This window comes from Branchiostoma floridae, chromosome 5 (assembly GCF_000003815.2).
Source record: "Branchiostoma floridae strain S238N-H82 chromosome 5, Bfl_VNyyK, whole genome shotgun sequence".
Taxonomy (NCBI): domain Eukaryota; kingdom Metazoa; phylum Chordata; class Leptocardii; order Amphioxiformes; family Branchiostomatidae; genus Branchiostoma; species Branchiostoma floridae.
In genome coordinates this window covers 12,110,491-12,127,189 of record NC_049983.1, presented here as the reverse complement: position 1 = coordinate 12,127,189, position 16,699 = coordinate 12,110,491, and the positions used below count along the sequence as shown (strand labels likewise).

General features: G+C 43.3%; 1 protein-coding gene across 8 annotated transcripts in view; it reads right to left on the bottom strand.

Moving 5' to 3' along the window:
* Positions 1–106: 106 nt before the first annotated feature.
* LOC118415203 overlaps positions 107–16,699 on the bottom strand; it is a 41,237-nt gene continuing 24,644 nt past the window's right edge. For 7 of the 8 annotated variants that reach the window (XM_035819595.1, XM_035819598.1, XM_035819594.1 and 4 more), the window contains 20 exons: positions 15,512–15,697; positions 15,120–15,246; positions 8,847–9,054; positions 7,438–8,380; positions 7,154–7,306; positions 6,710–6,732; positions 5,744–5,877; positions 5,524–5,568; positions 5,341–5,387; positions 5,105–5,212; positions 4,358–4,510; positions 4,060–4,155; positions 3,769–3,870; positions 3,404–3,514; positions 3,086–3,260; positions 2,817–2,929; positions 2,534–2,627; positions 2,221–2,306; positions 1,885–2,035; positions 107–1,482 (listed from right to left, as the gene is read on the bottom strand). In XM_035819595.1, coding sequence (XP_035675488.1) covers positions 1,277–1,482; positions 1,885–2,035; positions 2,221–2,306; positions 2,534–2,627; positions 2,817–2,929; positions 3,086–3,260; positions 3,404–3,514; positions 3,769–3,870; positions 4,060–4,155; positions 4,358–4,510; positions 5,105–5,212; positions 5,341–5,387; positions 5,524–5,568; positions 5,744–5,877; positions 6,710–6,732; positions 7,154–7,306; positions 7,438–8,380; positions 8,847–9,054; positions 15,120–15,246; positions 15,512–15,673 — 3,237 coding nt within the window. In that variant the 5' untranslated portion in view covers positions 15,674–15,697 and the 3' untranslated portion in view covers positions 107–1,276. Of the gene's footprint in view, positions 1,483–1,884; positions 2,036–2,220; positions 2,307–2,533; positions 2,628–2,816; positions 2,930–3,085; positions 3,261–3,403; positions 3,515–3,768; positions 3,871–4,059; positions 4,156–4,357; positions 4,511–5,104; positions 5,213–5,340; positions 5,388–5,523; positions 5,569–5,743; positions 5,878–6,709; positions 6,733–7,153; positions 7,307–7,437; positions 8,381–8,846; positions 9,055–12,612; positions 12,747–15,119; positions 15,247–15,511; positions 15,698–16,699 lie in introns of those variants that run through there. The other variant, XM_035819599.1, reaches the window with a different exon arrangement.

Below are 16,699 nucleotides of genomic sequence, written 5' to 3'. Positions count from 1 at the left end.
GTGGGAAGTTCAGCAATAAATTTTAGTACCTAAAAGTAAAATGTTTACAGTCTATTGTATTTCTTTTCCCCTCAAACACAATACCTATTGACACAATGAACAGCACTGTTTTCTTTCTTATAAAATGTTTTATTGTACATATTGTGAATATTATACACATACAATATTCATATATTCGAAAGAAGTGACTACTAGCTGGACAGTACTATCATGAAAATGTTTCCCAGCTGACAATACCTGTGAACAGCAGACCACACATCCCTCTGTACAAATAACCATGTCATGGTAAGCTTCAGATTACATACTAACATAGAGAAACGTAAGAGCATCCGTGGAACAAAATTGGCAGTCCAATTCAGCAGTCACACACTAAACACCTACAAAGAGTAGAGATGGATACATACAGTGATTTTAGGAATACCTTTGGGTCTTTCAGTAGCAAGAGAGATGTACAAAAATGTAGTATGAAAGAAACTGTCACAACAATGCCAAGTCTCCATTTCTATTACTGGAGAAGTGGAATTCTTTATGATGTTTCTCATCCACATGCTACTATCGTACTGCATAATAATAATAGAACCAGGCTGGTACAAACTTGCTTGTAGTACCACTCAAAAAAAAAAAGAAAAAAAAATGTAATAAAGGGTTTTACCATTTGAATATACACTTGGGGTAATAGCAGCCAGGTCAACTGGGGCAATTTAAGATATCTAAATATGAATGCAATGTTTACCTTTTTTTTACATTTTTCTAATCAAATATTAAACTGGTCATGTTACATGAAACAATAGTACTGTAGATATAGATTCTTAAAACAATATTGCTAAAAACAGCACATAAGTAAACTTAGAAATATATACTAGAGGATACTGCAACCTAGAATATGTGGCTTTGAATACATGCAGCAAGAAAACAGGTGTTTCAAATTGCAAAACTTTGGTACAGGTGAGCACATACAAGGTCCTCCTGAGACCAGTGTGTTTACAGTGGTCTGGTGCCAGATTACCCGCATCTTTGCCAGACAATAATTCATTCAGGACAGCCTGTTGAAGCTAAGTTGAGAACAGTATTCGTTTACAACATTGTAACTGTCACAACTGAAAAGATCATTAGACACCCATGTACATGATTGTCTTAAGTATTTCTAACATCAGACGATGAATGATAAGGAGTCTGACAGTTGTTTTGGATGTCGCTTTCACGACGGATTGGCAATGTTCAGTTTATGTATCAGGCATGTGGATGTCATTTATGGTTAGTGAAATATGGGATGATTTCAGGACTTCTCTTCCGCAGTGGTACTGTCCTGTCCCTGCTGGTCCTGGCTGTCCAGAAACTCCCGCCAGTTGTCCTTGGCGCTGTTCAGGTTGGCCAGCCACGTGGCCTTCATGGGTTCACTGGAGGCCTGCAGGGTCAGGACTGCAGCTGCGTGCTGGAAACGGTTCTCATGGACCAGCACGAAGGCATGCTTCAGTCCAGTAGCTGTGGGGAGAAAAGTCATACTTTAGATAACAATTACAGCATAGTAAGTTGGTTTCCACTGTTTGGAGAATGTCCAAGGAAATGCTACAGCTACCTCATTTTACTCTCATTCAATTGGAATGTACTACTTTTGTAACATACAAATGTTACATTGTAATTATGCTCAGATAAGCCTGTTATTGTTACAGTCTCTAGCAATTCAGTGTCCTTCCATGATTCTACCAGCCAATGTTGGACTGCCTTAACCAACTATTAGACTATATGTCAGCCGATGGTGTGCTTGTGTCACTCAATTGTCCAATTTATTATAACATGGCATTGCCGCTCTACTTAAGGTCACCAACAACCAAGGCTGAAAAGCCTGCCAAGTGTATCAGTGTACAAGTGTTGAATAGTACTGACCAACAGACTGAGGAATGTCAACATCATGTATGGCCAGCCTGTCTAGCGGCACAGGTTGTCTGTAGACGGTGAAGACTGGTCCATCCTTGTGCATCAGAGAGGTCTTCCTCGAAGAGACAGAGCCATGGGGGAACTGGTCCATGGATTGTTTCTGAAAAATAGGAGGGAAAGTCAGCAATTGTACTATTTCAATGTTACATACAGTGGCATCATCAAAACATTGCAATTGAATACAAAAAAGGCAATAGGCAAACTTAATTTCCTACTAGGTCAAGCTTTAAGCTAACACCTTAGAATGTTTCACTAGTAAGGAAAAGGATTTAAGCAGTGCCTCACCTTTTTCGCTGCGTTTTTCCTCATCTTCGTTATAAGCAACAAATCATCAAACAGGAACAGGTACACATCAACAGGCTTTCCACTCTCTGTTGGCAATGTCAACAAGGAAGACAGTTGATTAGTGCCAATACTCATGCCATAACCATGTGATGAAATGAATAGCCATATAAAGATTCATATTGCACTCGAAGTTTAATTTCAGGCAAGAAACCGTTACCACACTTTCAAAGTCAAGATTAGTTAAGCTCTATTCCTTAAATGTTACATTGGTCTATCCGTCAGATACACAAGACTAAGACATGTAAAAACGCACCTAACATGCACAGTGACCCTTCATATAGTAGTTGTCTCGTTGGATCTGCCAGGATGTTCTGGTGGGATTGCTTCATCAGGGTCGCCCTCAGGAACTATGAGATAAACAAGAGGAAACATTTGATACAGACATAGTGGAAAACATTAAAGCCGACCAAAGCTTACCCAGTGCATGAAGACCTAGAAATCCAGTTTTCCATATATCCTTTAGCTTTGTTTTTTTAATGTATCATCCAACAGAGTTTCCCTAGTTCTAGTTTGGGCTGTTATGCAGAAAAACGTACCTCTGGTACATATGCCTTTGTTTCCTGGTCTATTGCGGGGAACTCGATGAGTTCTTGTAGCTCCTGTAGACGCTCAAAGTTCGTCAGCCACTTCACTTTCCCCTCAAGTTCTCCTTCAAAAACACATCAAAACAAGAGTTATTTGACATTCTGTACTTTAGGTTTAAAAGTTTAAAGCTGCAGCTATATTGGAGATGAAATGTTTGAAACTTTAGTAAAAGAAAACCAGACACATTCAACATTATATTTTGATTAAGAATGTGTCTTACTTATAGACTCCTCCACAGATTCTAAAGTTGCCGTTAGGGAAGTCTTGTCGTCTGCGTCCTCGGTACGTTTGCGGATGTCCTTGAGCAGGAGCGGGAACTTGGTGAGGTGCTGCATGGGAGCCACCAGCAGGTCCGACAGCTTCAACCGATTGCACCGTGGGTCCTGTTCACACCACTGGAAATACAAGTCACGGGAATGTTTGGTATGTTTCACATAGATTTCGTCTGAAATTTTCACACTACTATTTGGTAGATAGCTACGAAATGGGCTTGTTCTCAATGATATATATTTTTCCACGATTGCAGTTTTTTTTTTACCTGGATGAATTCCTTGAAGTCTTCGTTCTTTCGCAGTTCGACCATGTAGGAGAGTGCACTGGAGTAGTTGAGACAATATCGCTGGTAGGGTGGACACACCCGGGTACCAAACTGCAAGAAATAAGGGATTGGCATGGGTTATGATGTGGAGAAGTTATCTTACAAAAACAAAATAGTTTAATAAAAACTCTCAGAGTCTGCAAGAGACACGATGGGTAAGACAATTACGGTTTTCGACAGCTTGCTACCAGAAGCGGGCGTCTCGGGAGACCATCTCAACTGAGCTATTTCGACATAAAGAGTTATTTCATGATATCCAAACAAAATCAACCCAACGTGACTTATTTTTTAGAAATAATACGTACCGTGTTGAAGGCATTGACCACGGCCTGCGTGCTGCCGAACTCCATGGGAGTCACGTTATTCAACAGGTTGTTCAGCAACTCCTTACAGAACCAGGAGCTCACCTGGACAAAACAAGTCGTGAATATTTTAGTACTTCAATTTACAAACTCTGCAATGTGTTGTATCAAATGATCATAAACATATGAGCGTAAACATTATGAAACATAACACACTTTGGGCCTACACTATACTATACATTCGGGCCGATATTGTCACATGTTGTTGCATTATGTCACATGTTGCACACTCACCTGGCAGAGCTCGTCTAGGTTTGCGAAAAGCTTGGGCGTGTCCACAAAGGCCACGTGACCCTGCTCCTGTAGTTCTAGTAAAGGTTCTAGGAACACCTGAAGGAGGAGAAAGGGAGAAATCATATTCAACACACTGGAATGTCTTGCTTCTGTCAAGTTCACTTCTTCAATACAAATTGATGTTACTTACATTTGCATAATGTGGCATTACTAAAGTATACATACTTTAATCAATGAATCTTAGATATTGATTACTTAGGTCTATCTTCTACCATAATATCACGTGACAATGACGTACATATTTGAGGATTAGGAGATGGTCCAGCAGGTACACACACTCTGACGTGAAGAGTTCCCAGACTGCCTCGCGCCGTTTCTTCTCCATCTCCGTCAGGGGCAGGGAAGGTAAGCCCAGCTCCGTGGTGGCCATCAGGTCTGTCCAATGGGAGTCCTGATAACAACATGTTTGAAAATAAGGTTAACATAACAATAATCCATGGAGTACCGTTGGTCACGCACAATTTGGAAAGAGGCTTGTCTAGTAAAAACATGCCTGGCATCTTTCCTGTATCCCAACATACGCTTGCATTGACTTATAGAGACCGTTCGATTGGTCTACTGCACAAGCTAGAATAGTAACGGCTGTTTGAAGGCACGTGGGAACTACTTCTAACGTTCCCAGGTGCCGTAGTTGGTACAGGGATTCCGGCACCATCCGGCTCAGGTACGGTCTGGTACCGTGCCAAGTTCTACAAACACCGGTAACACGAGCTGCGGCTTCCCCTGTGTGTGTTTATCGTGTAGAACAAGTTGCTACGCTTTTGCAATACACACGTTTGCTGGGTGGTCTGATGGAGTAATGAAGAAAGCTTGGATTTTGTGCTCAACTTCGTGGAGGTCAGTGTGAATCCGAAGACAAACCATAAACGTGGCGTCAGACGTTCTTCGTATTTTGTCTCACCCCTACAGAGTTATCAAAACATAAATAAAATACACTGTGAGGCGTAGATATGACTTTTTTACTGCATTAATCGATTATTAGTACCTTGTAGGCATTAAGATGATGCTCTCCAAGGTCCCGTTGTTTGATGGTGGTCAGGGCGACCTCCAAGGCCGTGCTCTTCTTGCGCTCATCCTTCTCCTTACTCTTGGTCTGTGAAAATAAGTGGGATACTCCGTAAGCTTCAGCTACAGCAGAGGTCATTTTCTGATTGGTCATTTTTACCGTCCTCAGTGTGGAAGATGAAATACATAAAACACAGGCTTTGGTTCTATACTTACAAAGTTCGTCTTCAGGAAGGCCCATGCCGATTTCGTCTTCTTCTCATCTGTGGAAAACAATACACATGGAGTTTGAGTAGAACGCCAGGTTTGTAATTGTTGTACACATTGGATACGTTAACGTCAGTAAATGAATGATTCCTGCATGAATGAGACAACAGAGAATCACGATGAGTTACTCACCTTCAAGTAGATTAGCAGCAGACCCCCTGTGTCTGTCTTTAAGAGCTGTAAAGGTGCAAGTAGGAGACATTTAGACAAACACATGCATGGCTGGGGTCACTTAAATGATATTTTGCATCCTACTGCAGCACGCGTTATTCTTATCATGCCGGTACAAAACATGATGTACAATCAATTATGAGTTGTATTCCGTTATCTCAATTTTGCCATAAAGACGTACCTGCTAATGCTGCCTGTCCGTCATGATAGTCCCCAGGTTCACAGACTAGCAAGTCTCCCGGCGACACCTGCAGTCCGGGCAGGCTCACGATCAGCGAACTCCGCCGCCTCAGTGCTCTCTTCTGCCGCCGTTTTCTGTAGAACAGCAGCACAGCGCGAATCATTGTCAGGTCAGCTCCGTGCAGACTCATGCGTTTGGTTAAGAGTTGCAGTAAAGCTGACTGACACTGGCCGGATTCAAAACTCAAATCCACACTAGATTCTAGAACCAAAACACTCAGGCTGCCCTACAGCTGCAGCGTCCGCATTTCTGACCTACTTTCAGTGCGGAAAGAATATTTTGCTAAGACTAGTTTGTAGCTTTAACGAAACCTGGTACATCGGGGTAATCGGGCAGAGGCCAATTCCTGTTTGCCTATGCCTCGTACCGGACACACAGTGTACTGTTTCACATCAGGCCAGCCCAGGACGCGGTACGTGCTACCTGAATTCACGGACAAGTAAATATCTCGAGGACGTCCAGCAGCTGTTTGAGGTTATGTCTCCTGCGTTCTGTCTATCACAAATTACTTTTAACTTAAGAGGTCTCGCGTTGACATGTCTGTCTTTGGACGTGGGAATCATGTTTCAGCCGTTAAGGTCATTGTGCAAATGGTGAACGTTTGTTAATTGTGTACGTGAGGGCTACTAAACACTTCAGAAAAAGACAAACAGGGAAACTTCAAGAAATATAATATTTAGTGTTGAAGAAGGTTTGGTAGAGACCCCTCTCTAATCTCAAAGGAGATATGCCTGTGGTGGGCAGGCTTTAGCCACTAGCCTAAACAATCTCAATGGAACGTTCAAAACAGTCCATTTGCCCTTGTGGCAAATGCCCATTGATCCACCGGTACAGGTAGATCTGCTTAGAGATTAACCCTCTCTAGGGTCAAGGTTAACTAGATTAGTTGTTTTGCAGTATTCTTACCTTGGAGTGTCATCGTCCGTGCCCTGAAACAACAAAAACAACACAGTCAGTGGGTTGGAAAGATTGCCAAACTGTCAAAAGGCTAGCAAACACCCTAACGCCAGCCGGAAATAATTTTTCATCAGACCCCCCGTACTACGTTTCTATTCTTCAAATGACGCAAAGTTGATTAACTGAAGGCCATCTCTGTTGTCATTCTAATAGCAACACAGTTGTTATTTACATAAACCGTTGGATAAAAGGAGACGCTCCCCGTTTGACATATCTTGTGTCTTACGGTTTGCTATAAGTTAGTACGTGATCACTGCCGTAGACCGGGAATAAAATCCGATGTTCTTTCACTGTCTACATATTGTAGTTCTGTATGTCAGCAAAAGAAGAAACAGGGCAGAGTAAATAGTACTAACAATTCCAGTCGTCACACAGAGAAAGAGTTTACTGTACCTTAACAGAATTATCGTCCGAAGAGCCGTCGTCAGTGTTGGGAGAAGCTGACCCTTTGTTGGCCCGTTTGGGAGAGCTGTCATCAGCTGACGGGCCGTCATCCTCCTCCTCCACAGTGCTGACACCGACGCCATGGAGCTGCTTGTGTTGATCCTACAAAACAGCGGTTTCAAGTTCAGCCTACTGATAAGGTTATTGAAAACACTCATGTGAATGAAAGGGAGGATATATTAAATAAGTGGTTAGGGAAGATTAATGGTGTTTCTGTCGGTAAGTGTACGCACCCTGAAGGTTGCTGGCGGAAGTGATGTTGCCCTGTTCAATTGTTTTGATTCTGGTTGTTGATAGTCCATGGGAGGCACCTCTGACGCAAACACCCGCGCCCTGATTTCAGGGTCCGAGCCTGTCTGTGTCTGCGGAGGTTTGACCGGTGGTCCCCAGCTGGTGGAGACGTTTGACCAGTCTGCAGACATTGGCCTCATCCTGCGCACATCAGCCGCCTCCCTTCTCACAACCCTGGGGGAGTCACTGGGAGGGGGGAAGTACAAGCTCTCAGAGGGCACACTGCCGTATTGGACCTTTTGGTCGGCCCACCCGTCCGACATGGGCCTCTCGCCCCTCCTGCCCTGCCCGGGTTCTCTCAGGTTCACCACCTGTAAAGGTTCAGAGGGCGCGTCCAGGGACAGGTGTGTGCGTCTGGCGAAGGACATCCGAGCAGCCTCGGCTCGCCGCCGCTGCACATCGTCGGTGAGTTCTTCAGCAAGTAGCCTCGGCCTCGCCACGTTGGGCGGCCTGAAGTTACTGTTATCAAGTGTTCTCGTGTATCTAGTAGACCAGTCGGCTGATGCTGGCCGGGCCCTGGTCATCTGCATTTTACTCTTGTCTCTGCGGACGACAGTTTGTTGACCAACTGACATGTTCTCCTTCTCAACACCTTCATCCTCCTCTCTGATAACCATCGCACAACGGCTACACATGACGTCAGCGTTAAAGTCACATTGAGTGGCTACATCGCGTTGCCATGGGAACCGTACGTCATGGCGATCTCCGGTGATTTCCAGCTGTCCGTAAATGTTCTTGTTGCCCTGACCTGCGGGTGACAGGCCACGTTGTCGCTCTATAACCACCGACACGCTCCGTGCCGGGGTCTGACCTTTCCTTGTCCTTGACATATCAAGATGGCGGTCGTCCCCGGACCCAGAGGTGTCGTCACTGTCACTTGGATGCCTTAAAAAGGGATAAAATATGTCAATTGGGAATTAAATAAAAGCAGAAAATAGGTTAAACATTACTAATTCACCGGAATGGAGAATGAACAGAGATGAACAAGCTAATTCTAGTCGGTAATCTTGATGATTATCGACAGACAAGGCAAAACAAACAATGACAAAAATAATTCAGGTTGTCAGACATTAATGAAAACAAACACTATAGCCAAATGGAAGCTGTCATCAATGGTCAGATTCACGTAATTATAGAGATAGTTCTAAGAGATGTTTTATGATTTTGATTTGTTATTGATTGTTATTTTGAGTTGATTTATTACTCATGTGCTCACTGATTACTACTTTATGTTTTATCATTGTGAATGTATAATTCTTTATTTGTTGTGATTTTGTAAGGACTGCATTGGAAATCGCATTTAAAATCTCTAAAAATAAAACATAAAAAAAACGTTTTCATGAGAGCTGACCTTTGAGACATGTCGCTCTCCATGACGATGGCGCTATCCGAGTCGTCCCTCGGGTACGAGAGCGTGTCGTCCCCAGAGTTGCTCCTCTCGTGGTGGATGGGCAGTTGTTGCTGTTGACCGTTCCCTACCACCATGGGCGCCTCCATGTCGATGGGGGACCGGCACCGCGCGGCGGACAGTCCGGCGTGCTTCGGTAGAGACAGGTGTCCTGAGGAGGAGGACGACAAAATACAAGTTCAACACCCACCTGTACTGTACAACACACCATGTCTGTGTCTCACACCTTGTGTACGACAGTCTGTTATGCCTGGCTTGGTGATAAGCATCTTAGCCAGTCTACGTGTGGTGCATTCCCAGAGTTTTCCTTCATTCTGAGTTACTATTGTTCGCCAACTTGTCATCTTAAGGTTAATCCCGGAGCCTGCCGATCCGTCAGACGGCCGGCAGCAGGCGTGTCGGGATCACACGTTACAGGGTCTTACAGGAACGGGGTAGTACAATTGTCAGAGAGATAGAAAGTAAGATAAGGAAGGAATCTAAACTACTAGGTTAGCCACTAGGCTTGCTAACAACATTGAATGAAGAGAAGAATGTCCAGATTGTAGGCTGTCTCAACCGTGAAGGGAAAGAAGCGACCCCTACCGTGATTACAAGGGTCCACACTCCCAGGAAGTGCCCTCTGTTGAGGTCGATGAAGGATACGAAGAAAGAATGTATAACACAACTTATAAAAGCACGTTAAATGCACAACCTATGCTGAGGGTATCTCACACGGAGGAGAAGTAAAGGACTGTGACAGCAGTGCTGGAATGTCTCCTGAACACCGGGCGTTCCCAGTAGCCCTCGGTTTCCATTGACTTCAAATGGGGCACAACGTCGCAAATGGATCAGGCTGAATACAGCGTGAACAGACAATCATCACTAACAGCGAGGAGACCGTCCCAAAAGCTGTTCTGTCGACAGTCGGAATAAGAAATTCCGCAGTGCTTCAGCCTTTAAAGATGTCATTCAAAGTGAGAAGTACGTGGTCTTGAGTGGAACACAACAGAACAAACGACCAAGCCTTCGGATGTTGTTACTTTTAACAACGATCCGGCTTCGAAGAGCATTTTTGTGGTTGATGTGTATGTTTAACTCTCACTCATTCTCACTGTTAAAGTGCTAAGAGTGAATCCTGAGAGCCTGCAAAGTGCCAGCAACCTGGCTCCACCAAAATAACAAACCTGACAATTAAGTAATGATTTACGCAAATCATATCAAAAGATTACCTTTAAATATCATGATTGGTTTTCCCGTTTTTCGCCAAATAAAGCCTGAAACTTAACTAATCCAAAATCATATTTGATGTGATTTGTGGGTCTTTGACTAATCACTGGCACGGGCCGCTTGTATTGCAATGCATGGCTAAGATAGACCAGCTCGTTGCTATTTTGGGCACATTAAGCCAGACATGCCGCTGGTCTGTGGGTCTTTACACGCCTGGGCTGGTGTGAGGTGGGACCAGGAGAGGGTCTGCGGCCATTAGGCGGAGTTAAGCCCCACCAACCGTCACCATGCACGGCAGGTCCCGTTCTGCAAGACGGGTCGGCTATAGCGTGAGGATCTTACACAACAGATGTACATTAGGGGCATTTGTGTATCATGCAATAGGGACGATATAATCAATACGTCCTTCTCTAGTATCACTCGCTGTTCTACTTTCTATTTAGTATGGTAAAGGCTCCTTTATGTCCGGAAGCCGGATTCCAGACATGAATACATCGCTCATTTGTTACGGTTTCACTGTCCCACTGTCTAAAAAGCTTCAATTTCCCTTTCTTGTTCCCCTTGCATTCCGTTTCGAAAGAAACGGTTCCTTTTGTATAGATAGGACTGATACGGATCCACATAGACATCAACAAAGCTGTGCTAGAGGAAATAACCATGTATTTTTGATATCGTAGCCCCGTATTCATGACAATTCGCTCAGTCCAGACCACGTCCACAGTAAAGAACACAGGACATCTTCATGCTCCATTAAGGAACCAAACCACAACTGCTCGGAGAAACCGAGTCTGTTAAAAAAAATATTTGCTCTAGTTCTGAACAGCAAATGTTGATCTACCTCAAGTGCTCTTTAGATGTGTTATCACAGATCAAACAACGTCTGTAACGTGTAGAAAGTGTCGACGTTAAGTAACCAGATAAAGACGCGGTGTTTTTGGATCGCCTAGAGCACGGTGAGCTAGCCTTTTCTGTGGATGAGTCATGTAGGAAAAAGACTTATGGGAGCAAACCATTGATTCAAGATGTACACAGTTAGGAAACTTGTTCTTGCTATTGAACTTTAAGAATAGCCTAACAAGAAAATGATGCCTTTTGATCATCAAGAAGCACTTCTCAATCAACCACTGGTTTAAAATAATTGTGAGTTCAACAACCCTAGTATATGTGTTGTCATGCAATACACATACCTGTGAACATATCACTATTTGTATTACATCTACTTTTATTTATGTATGTAACCTGATTATACTGTTTGTTTTCTTTGTTAGTACAAAAAGCATGCATGGAAAGTGCGAATATAACTCAGCGAAAAGGGGGACCACAGTAAAAATAAATTCCAAAATGATGTCATCAAAATTACCAATATGCTAGAAACACGCAATTTGCACCAAAAATCATGTGACTCCGAAGAGTTCTACAAATCCCAAATTTTCCATTTCGAGAAGCTCTATCCATTGCGGCCATGTTGGAAAGGAAACAAGATGGCTAACAATCCTTTCACCCAGAGGTTAGGTTCTGTCAGGTGACCGGACAGAATCTGTTGAGAAAGCTATATCACTTTGTAAGAGAAGCACGGGCGCTTTGTCTCTGTGTTTTGATTCCACACAATACCAGTACACCCCGCTGACCTCTGACCCTTGTTGAGGCAATGCTCAGGTGTGTTCTTTAGTAGTTTCAGGTGTCGCCAGATGGCGACGAAAATAACTGGACGCGTCTTTTGTATGGTGTTTCACGGCACTCCTATTGTCAGACCTTCTTATCCAAACGTGTTCTCTGGCGTCTATTGTGGAGGGCTGCAATGCGTCTCTTTGTCTTACTTCTATACATAGATGTCGTACTATTTTGATGAGATTAGAATAAAACAATCTGTCTTTTTTTCCTTCTCTACGAATGACCTTGTGCTAAAGATTGCACAAACAAATAAGTCAATTTTTCATCCTTCCTCCTTGTAGGATGACATAAAGCACGTGCCTATCTCATACATATCATTCTCACATGACGTCAATAAGCGGAGTCCTTTACTATGATGGCCTATAATGTGGGACCGCACAAGACGAAGAAGGGAGTAGACCAGATAACACGCTGTCATCATATATTCAATATACGCTCTAGAATGGGAGACTAAGTGTCGGATACCTGGTATTAATGTAGCAACTTGTCATGATCAGTATCATCCTCATCATTTTGAGATGCCTTGTGTGTTAAAGATACGCGGAAAACAGCGGAAAAAGAAAATCATCCAGAAGTGACAATATACTAAAGTTTGTTTACTTTACCTGGAAGCAAGGGCTGGAGTAATAGTGACATAACTGAATTGTACAGTTGGTACGGTTGGGTCGCCTAAGAGGTTATTTTGAAGAAGAGGAAAAAGATTTGGTCCTAGGAAAAGTTATCAAATACAAATAAACTGATTAACTGCACAATTGAACGGCCTTGTTAGGGTTTGAGGTCTGTAACTCACACTGATCTTGTATTACCTGTTCTGAGACAGACTACAGACCTTACGTGTACTTGAGAGCGTTCCAGTTCCTGTTGTTGATGCAGGGTGGTCCCGGGGTGCACGTGGCCGTCCTGTCTACCATTTCACGTTTCCGCACGTACTACAACACACTTATAACTGTCGGCAATGAACCGAGGATAACGATATCCCAGCTTCCACTTTCTACCGTATCGTGTGTTGTTTGGACACTGTTTAGTCATTAATTACCGCCCAGACGTGCAGGTAAAGCCGAAATGTCAACAAAAGTTTCGTGACGGCCAAATCAGTGTTGGGAAAACTTTAATCACCAACGACGTTTGAAGTAATTAGGTGATTCATTGTTCATTTAAGTATATTATTTTTGTCACTAATTAGTGGTCACCAAAGGTGAATATCATGGCATATGAAAAGGCCGCCGCCACACCACACCGGTGCATTGTTGAACCGCCAGGCTACAGACTTTTCCTACCCTATCAACGCCAAATCATCAAGAGGCCATTTAAGTCCCCAGAATCGTAGGTAAATAGAGAAATTAGTCCGCAGTAACCGTGGGCTGGCCGCCTTTCTCTGCCCTGTCAATCTGCCGAGAGAGCAGGTGACAGCTATGTATTACCTTACCGTATTGAGTCAATACCTCTCGCTAGGAAAACACGCGGTGAAAGGGCCCATACATGCCCGGCCGGCAGTGTACACATACTCCGGCATTGTCGCCGCCGAAAACCGATACTTTCTGTCAAAGTTCTGTTTCTTTTGTTAGGATAAGTGTAAAAGTAACGTGGCGACAACTTGTCCTCGGATAAGGATAAGGTTTCTTGCAGAAGTTCAAGGAAAAAGTCGGTGACATTCAAATCCTAACCAACACTGATATCCCTGTTGGGTACAATGTCGGGACATCGCCTCCGTTCTGTGTGAGTAAGACGGTTTGGCGAGACAGGTGGCCGGTATGTGAGTGCGAATAGGCTGTTCTGGTATCCCAACTATCTAGGACGCGTGTTTTATTCTCGTTTCCTGACCAAAAACATACAGCTGAATCCAGGCCGATTCACACCACATAGCACTCCTCACAAACGTCACGTTACTCTTGTACAAATGTCTAGAATTTCCCGCTACTTTTCGTGTGGTCACGGCTGACGCACCGAGTCGGTATGTGCAGATGTAAGGTGGGCCAACTCCCTTTATTTTCGCACAGCCTTCGTCACATGCCTCTTCTTTAAATACCACAAATAAATAAGATATATTCCGGTCTGGGACAAAAACACCAGATTTGTCGTTGTTTCTTGTTTCCCCACACTCTGATAAGAACGTTGTTGCCACAGAAAGGCCAGTGATACATTTGTGAAGTATGTAAGGCTAACTACCCGACTCTAACCTTGTGAGAGGACGTTGACAGTTCTTTGTCCCATTGTTTTGGTTATATTGTTGTGCCAACAGAAAACGGAATAAAGGCCTTCGGAATTTAGATAAGTGATACGCCTGTTCAGTTATGTTTCTCACAAAAGTTTCATTTCAGTTTTTTTAGTCCCAAATACATAACATTAGAGTTTGTCTAGACTCGATATGGTTCGTTAGTGTCCCCCTATCACTACAAGACACTGCTGCATCATCATTCTGTAGCATCATCAAACCCATTTGCAATAGATGATGGCCCAAATACCATCAACAAGAGGCTGACAAATAGAGAGATTCTTTTATCCTTACTGTTTGCCAAAGATATTACAGGCAATAGAACGGCTCGCACCTCTTTCAAAGTCAAGCAATCTATAGTAGACCACATTGAGTTTAGTAGTGCCCTTTAACTGATTTTGTACGGTGTAGCGTAGATCTAGAGATGTCTAAAACGAAAAAAATCAAACCTACATGATCTGAAGCTTGATGTTCTCCTTTCCGAAAGTTGTCCATAGAATTGGACATTGACGAATGTACTGAATATTCATAAAGCTCGCAGAGCGCTAAATGGGAAAGGGCCAGTCTATAACACTTCATACAAGAGGTCAGCTAGACAAACTGCCGTTATTGTTGCACAGATGTTAGTACGGATATTGTGGACGGTGTTCCACTTTGTTAGAGTACCTGTGGCAGGTAACACACCTTGTGTGCACACCTGTACCTGAGCAGGGGTAAGTGGGGTGGTTAGGAATAATTGTAGCTAATTATCTGATAGCAGGGGGTAATGATAAACATCTTCAATTGGTGGTACAACAGAGAGAAATGAAGAACGCAAAGTATTCCTTGTTATCAGTTTTTGTGTCTTCTGCTAATCAGTATTGTTGACTGTAATCCATGTGCTGTCAACGCATTATTAGTTTGTATATATTCATGAGTATTCAAAGGAATAACCTTTGAAGGGATTTTACACCACCAGGAACTGAACAAATAAGCTAAACCTAGGACTAAACTAACAAATGTCAAACAAGGCAGGGAATTAAGACGGATATTATTATCAAAGTCTTGATTAACCAACAGCTACCCCTACAGTAGTTCCAAAGGATTACCATCCAGGTTTCGTTTAAAAACTGTGTAGCTCCTACCTTGTTGCCCGTGCCCTGCCTCCTCTTGTTTCAGCACGACCTGCTTCAGCTTGTGGTTGTCCCGAGCCAGTTTCTTACTGGTGCGCAGGGCCTGGATCTCCCGCCGCATGGCGTTCTGGAGCTTACTCTGTAAGACAGGGGAACAGTTGTAGCGGGTTAGAAAATATCGACATTGAAACTAGAATTACAAGATTTTGTGTTTCAAACAGATGAGGCTATAATCTACAAAATCGGTTTTGATAATCTTCGTAGCGGGTTAAACAGTATCAAATATGAAACTTAAAATTTGCAAGATTTCATGTTTCGAAAAGATCAGGCTGAATGTACAAAATAACTTTGATAACCTGAATTTTCATAGGAATACTCTTTTTTTTTACTTTTAAATGATTTACCTTTAGTATCTCGTTCTCCCGCTCGAGCGCCATGAAGGTAGCCTCGTAATCAGCCATCTGACCGCGCTCCATCTGCCCGGGGTACTTGGGTGACGTCCCTGAGCCTGCGTCAGGCAGAGACGAGATGGACGTGGTCCTGGGGGGAGGGCGGGGCTCCGACATCGCCACGATTGTCTTCTGGATAACCTAAACATGCAAACATAGTCTCCTTATTAGATTATGTTCTATCGTAAGTATGGATGTAGGCAATTAATAAAATGAGCTGCTACAAGTAATTAAGATATATTTGGAGTTTCCAACTAAATTTAGGTCCCTCTCAGAGAACATTTCAGACAGCAGGTCATATCTAGGTAACACTAGTTCTTTTGAGATAATTACCGTCAAATCTATGCCGATAGTGATTTTATGATGTGGTAGATTGGTCGACAAGCTCAATGGCTATGTATTTGACTACGCTTGTTTTGATGCTACAAGTTAGTTATCATTGTAAAGTGAGCATCACCGGGCAAGTAAGAGAGAGGAATTTATGATAACATTGCCACATTCCGTGATACCTCCCTGACAAGGTGGCGACCCAGAAAGTTGTATTTACTACAGAGTGTGTGACGTTGATCCAGTAAGCCCTGAAATAATCCTCAACTTGAGATCAAGGTTGTTAGAGTAAGGCCTTTCAACAACACAAGGTCCTCCACGTATACGTTAGTACTTGCGCCTGATCTTTGGCCGACGGTTGAGAGGTTTTCTCGATTGTTGCCTGGTACTTGTCACCCTCCCACCGCAGTTCTGTACGGTTTGTTGTAACATGTTAACCGCCTTGTCATTTCTGTCTACTGATAACAGGGCTGTCGGTGCTATTCATTACTTAGTGTAGGAACAGCGCTGGCGTGAAAACGCTTCCTCCACAAGTCTTCGGAGACATAAAGGTGTTTATGACGATGCAACAGCTTAAAGACTACACACATTGGATTAAAACATGGAAGTGGCCTTTATTGCTTTGATTAGATTTTATGGCGCTTTCGAAGTTTGCTAGACACTGCCTTGGTCGTTCTCACTGTGCAATCGCATTTCTCTTCGCTAATTGAAGAAGATGGCATCGTTTAAACAACTTACATGCCCAACTTAGAAACGCCAGTATGTGTTGGGCCCGTAACCAGGCAGGGAGCAGCTGTTACAAGAAAACCCCAGCCA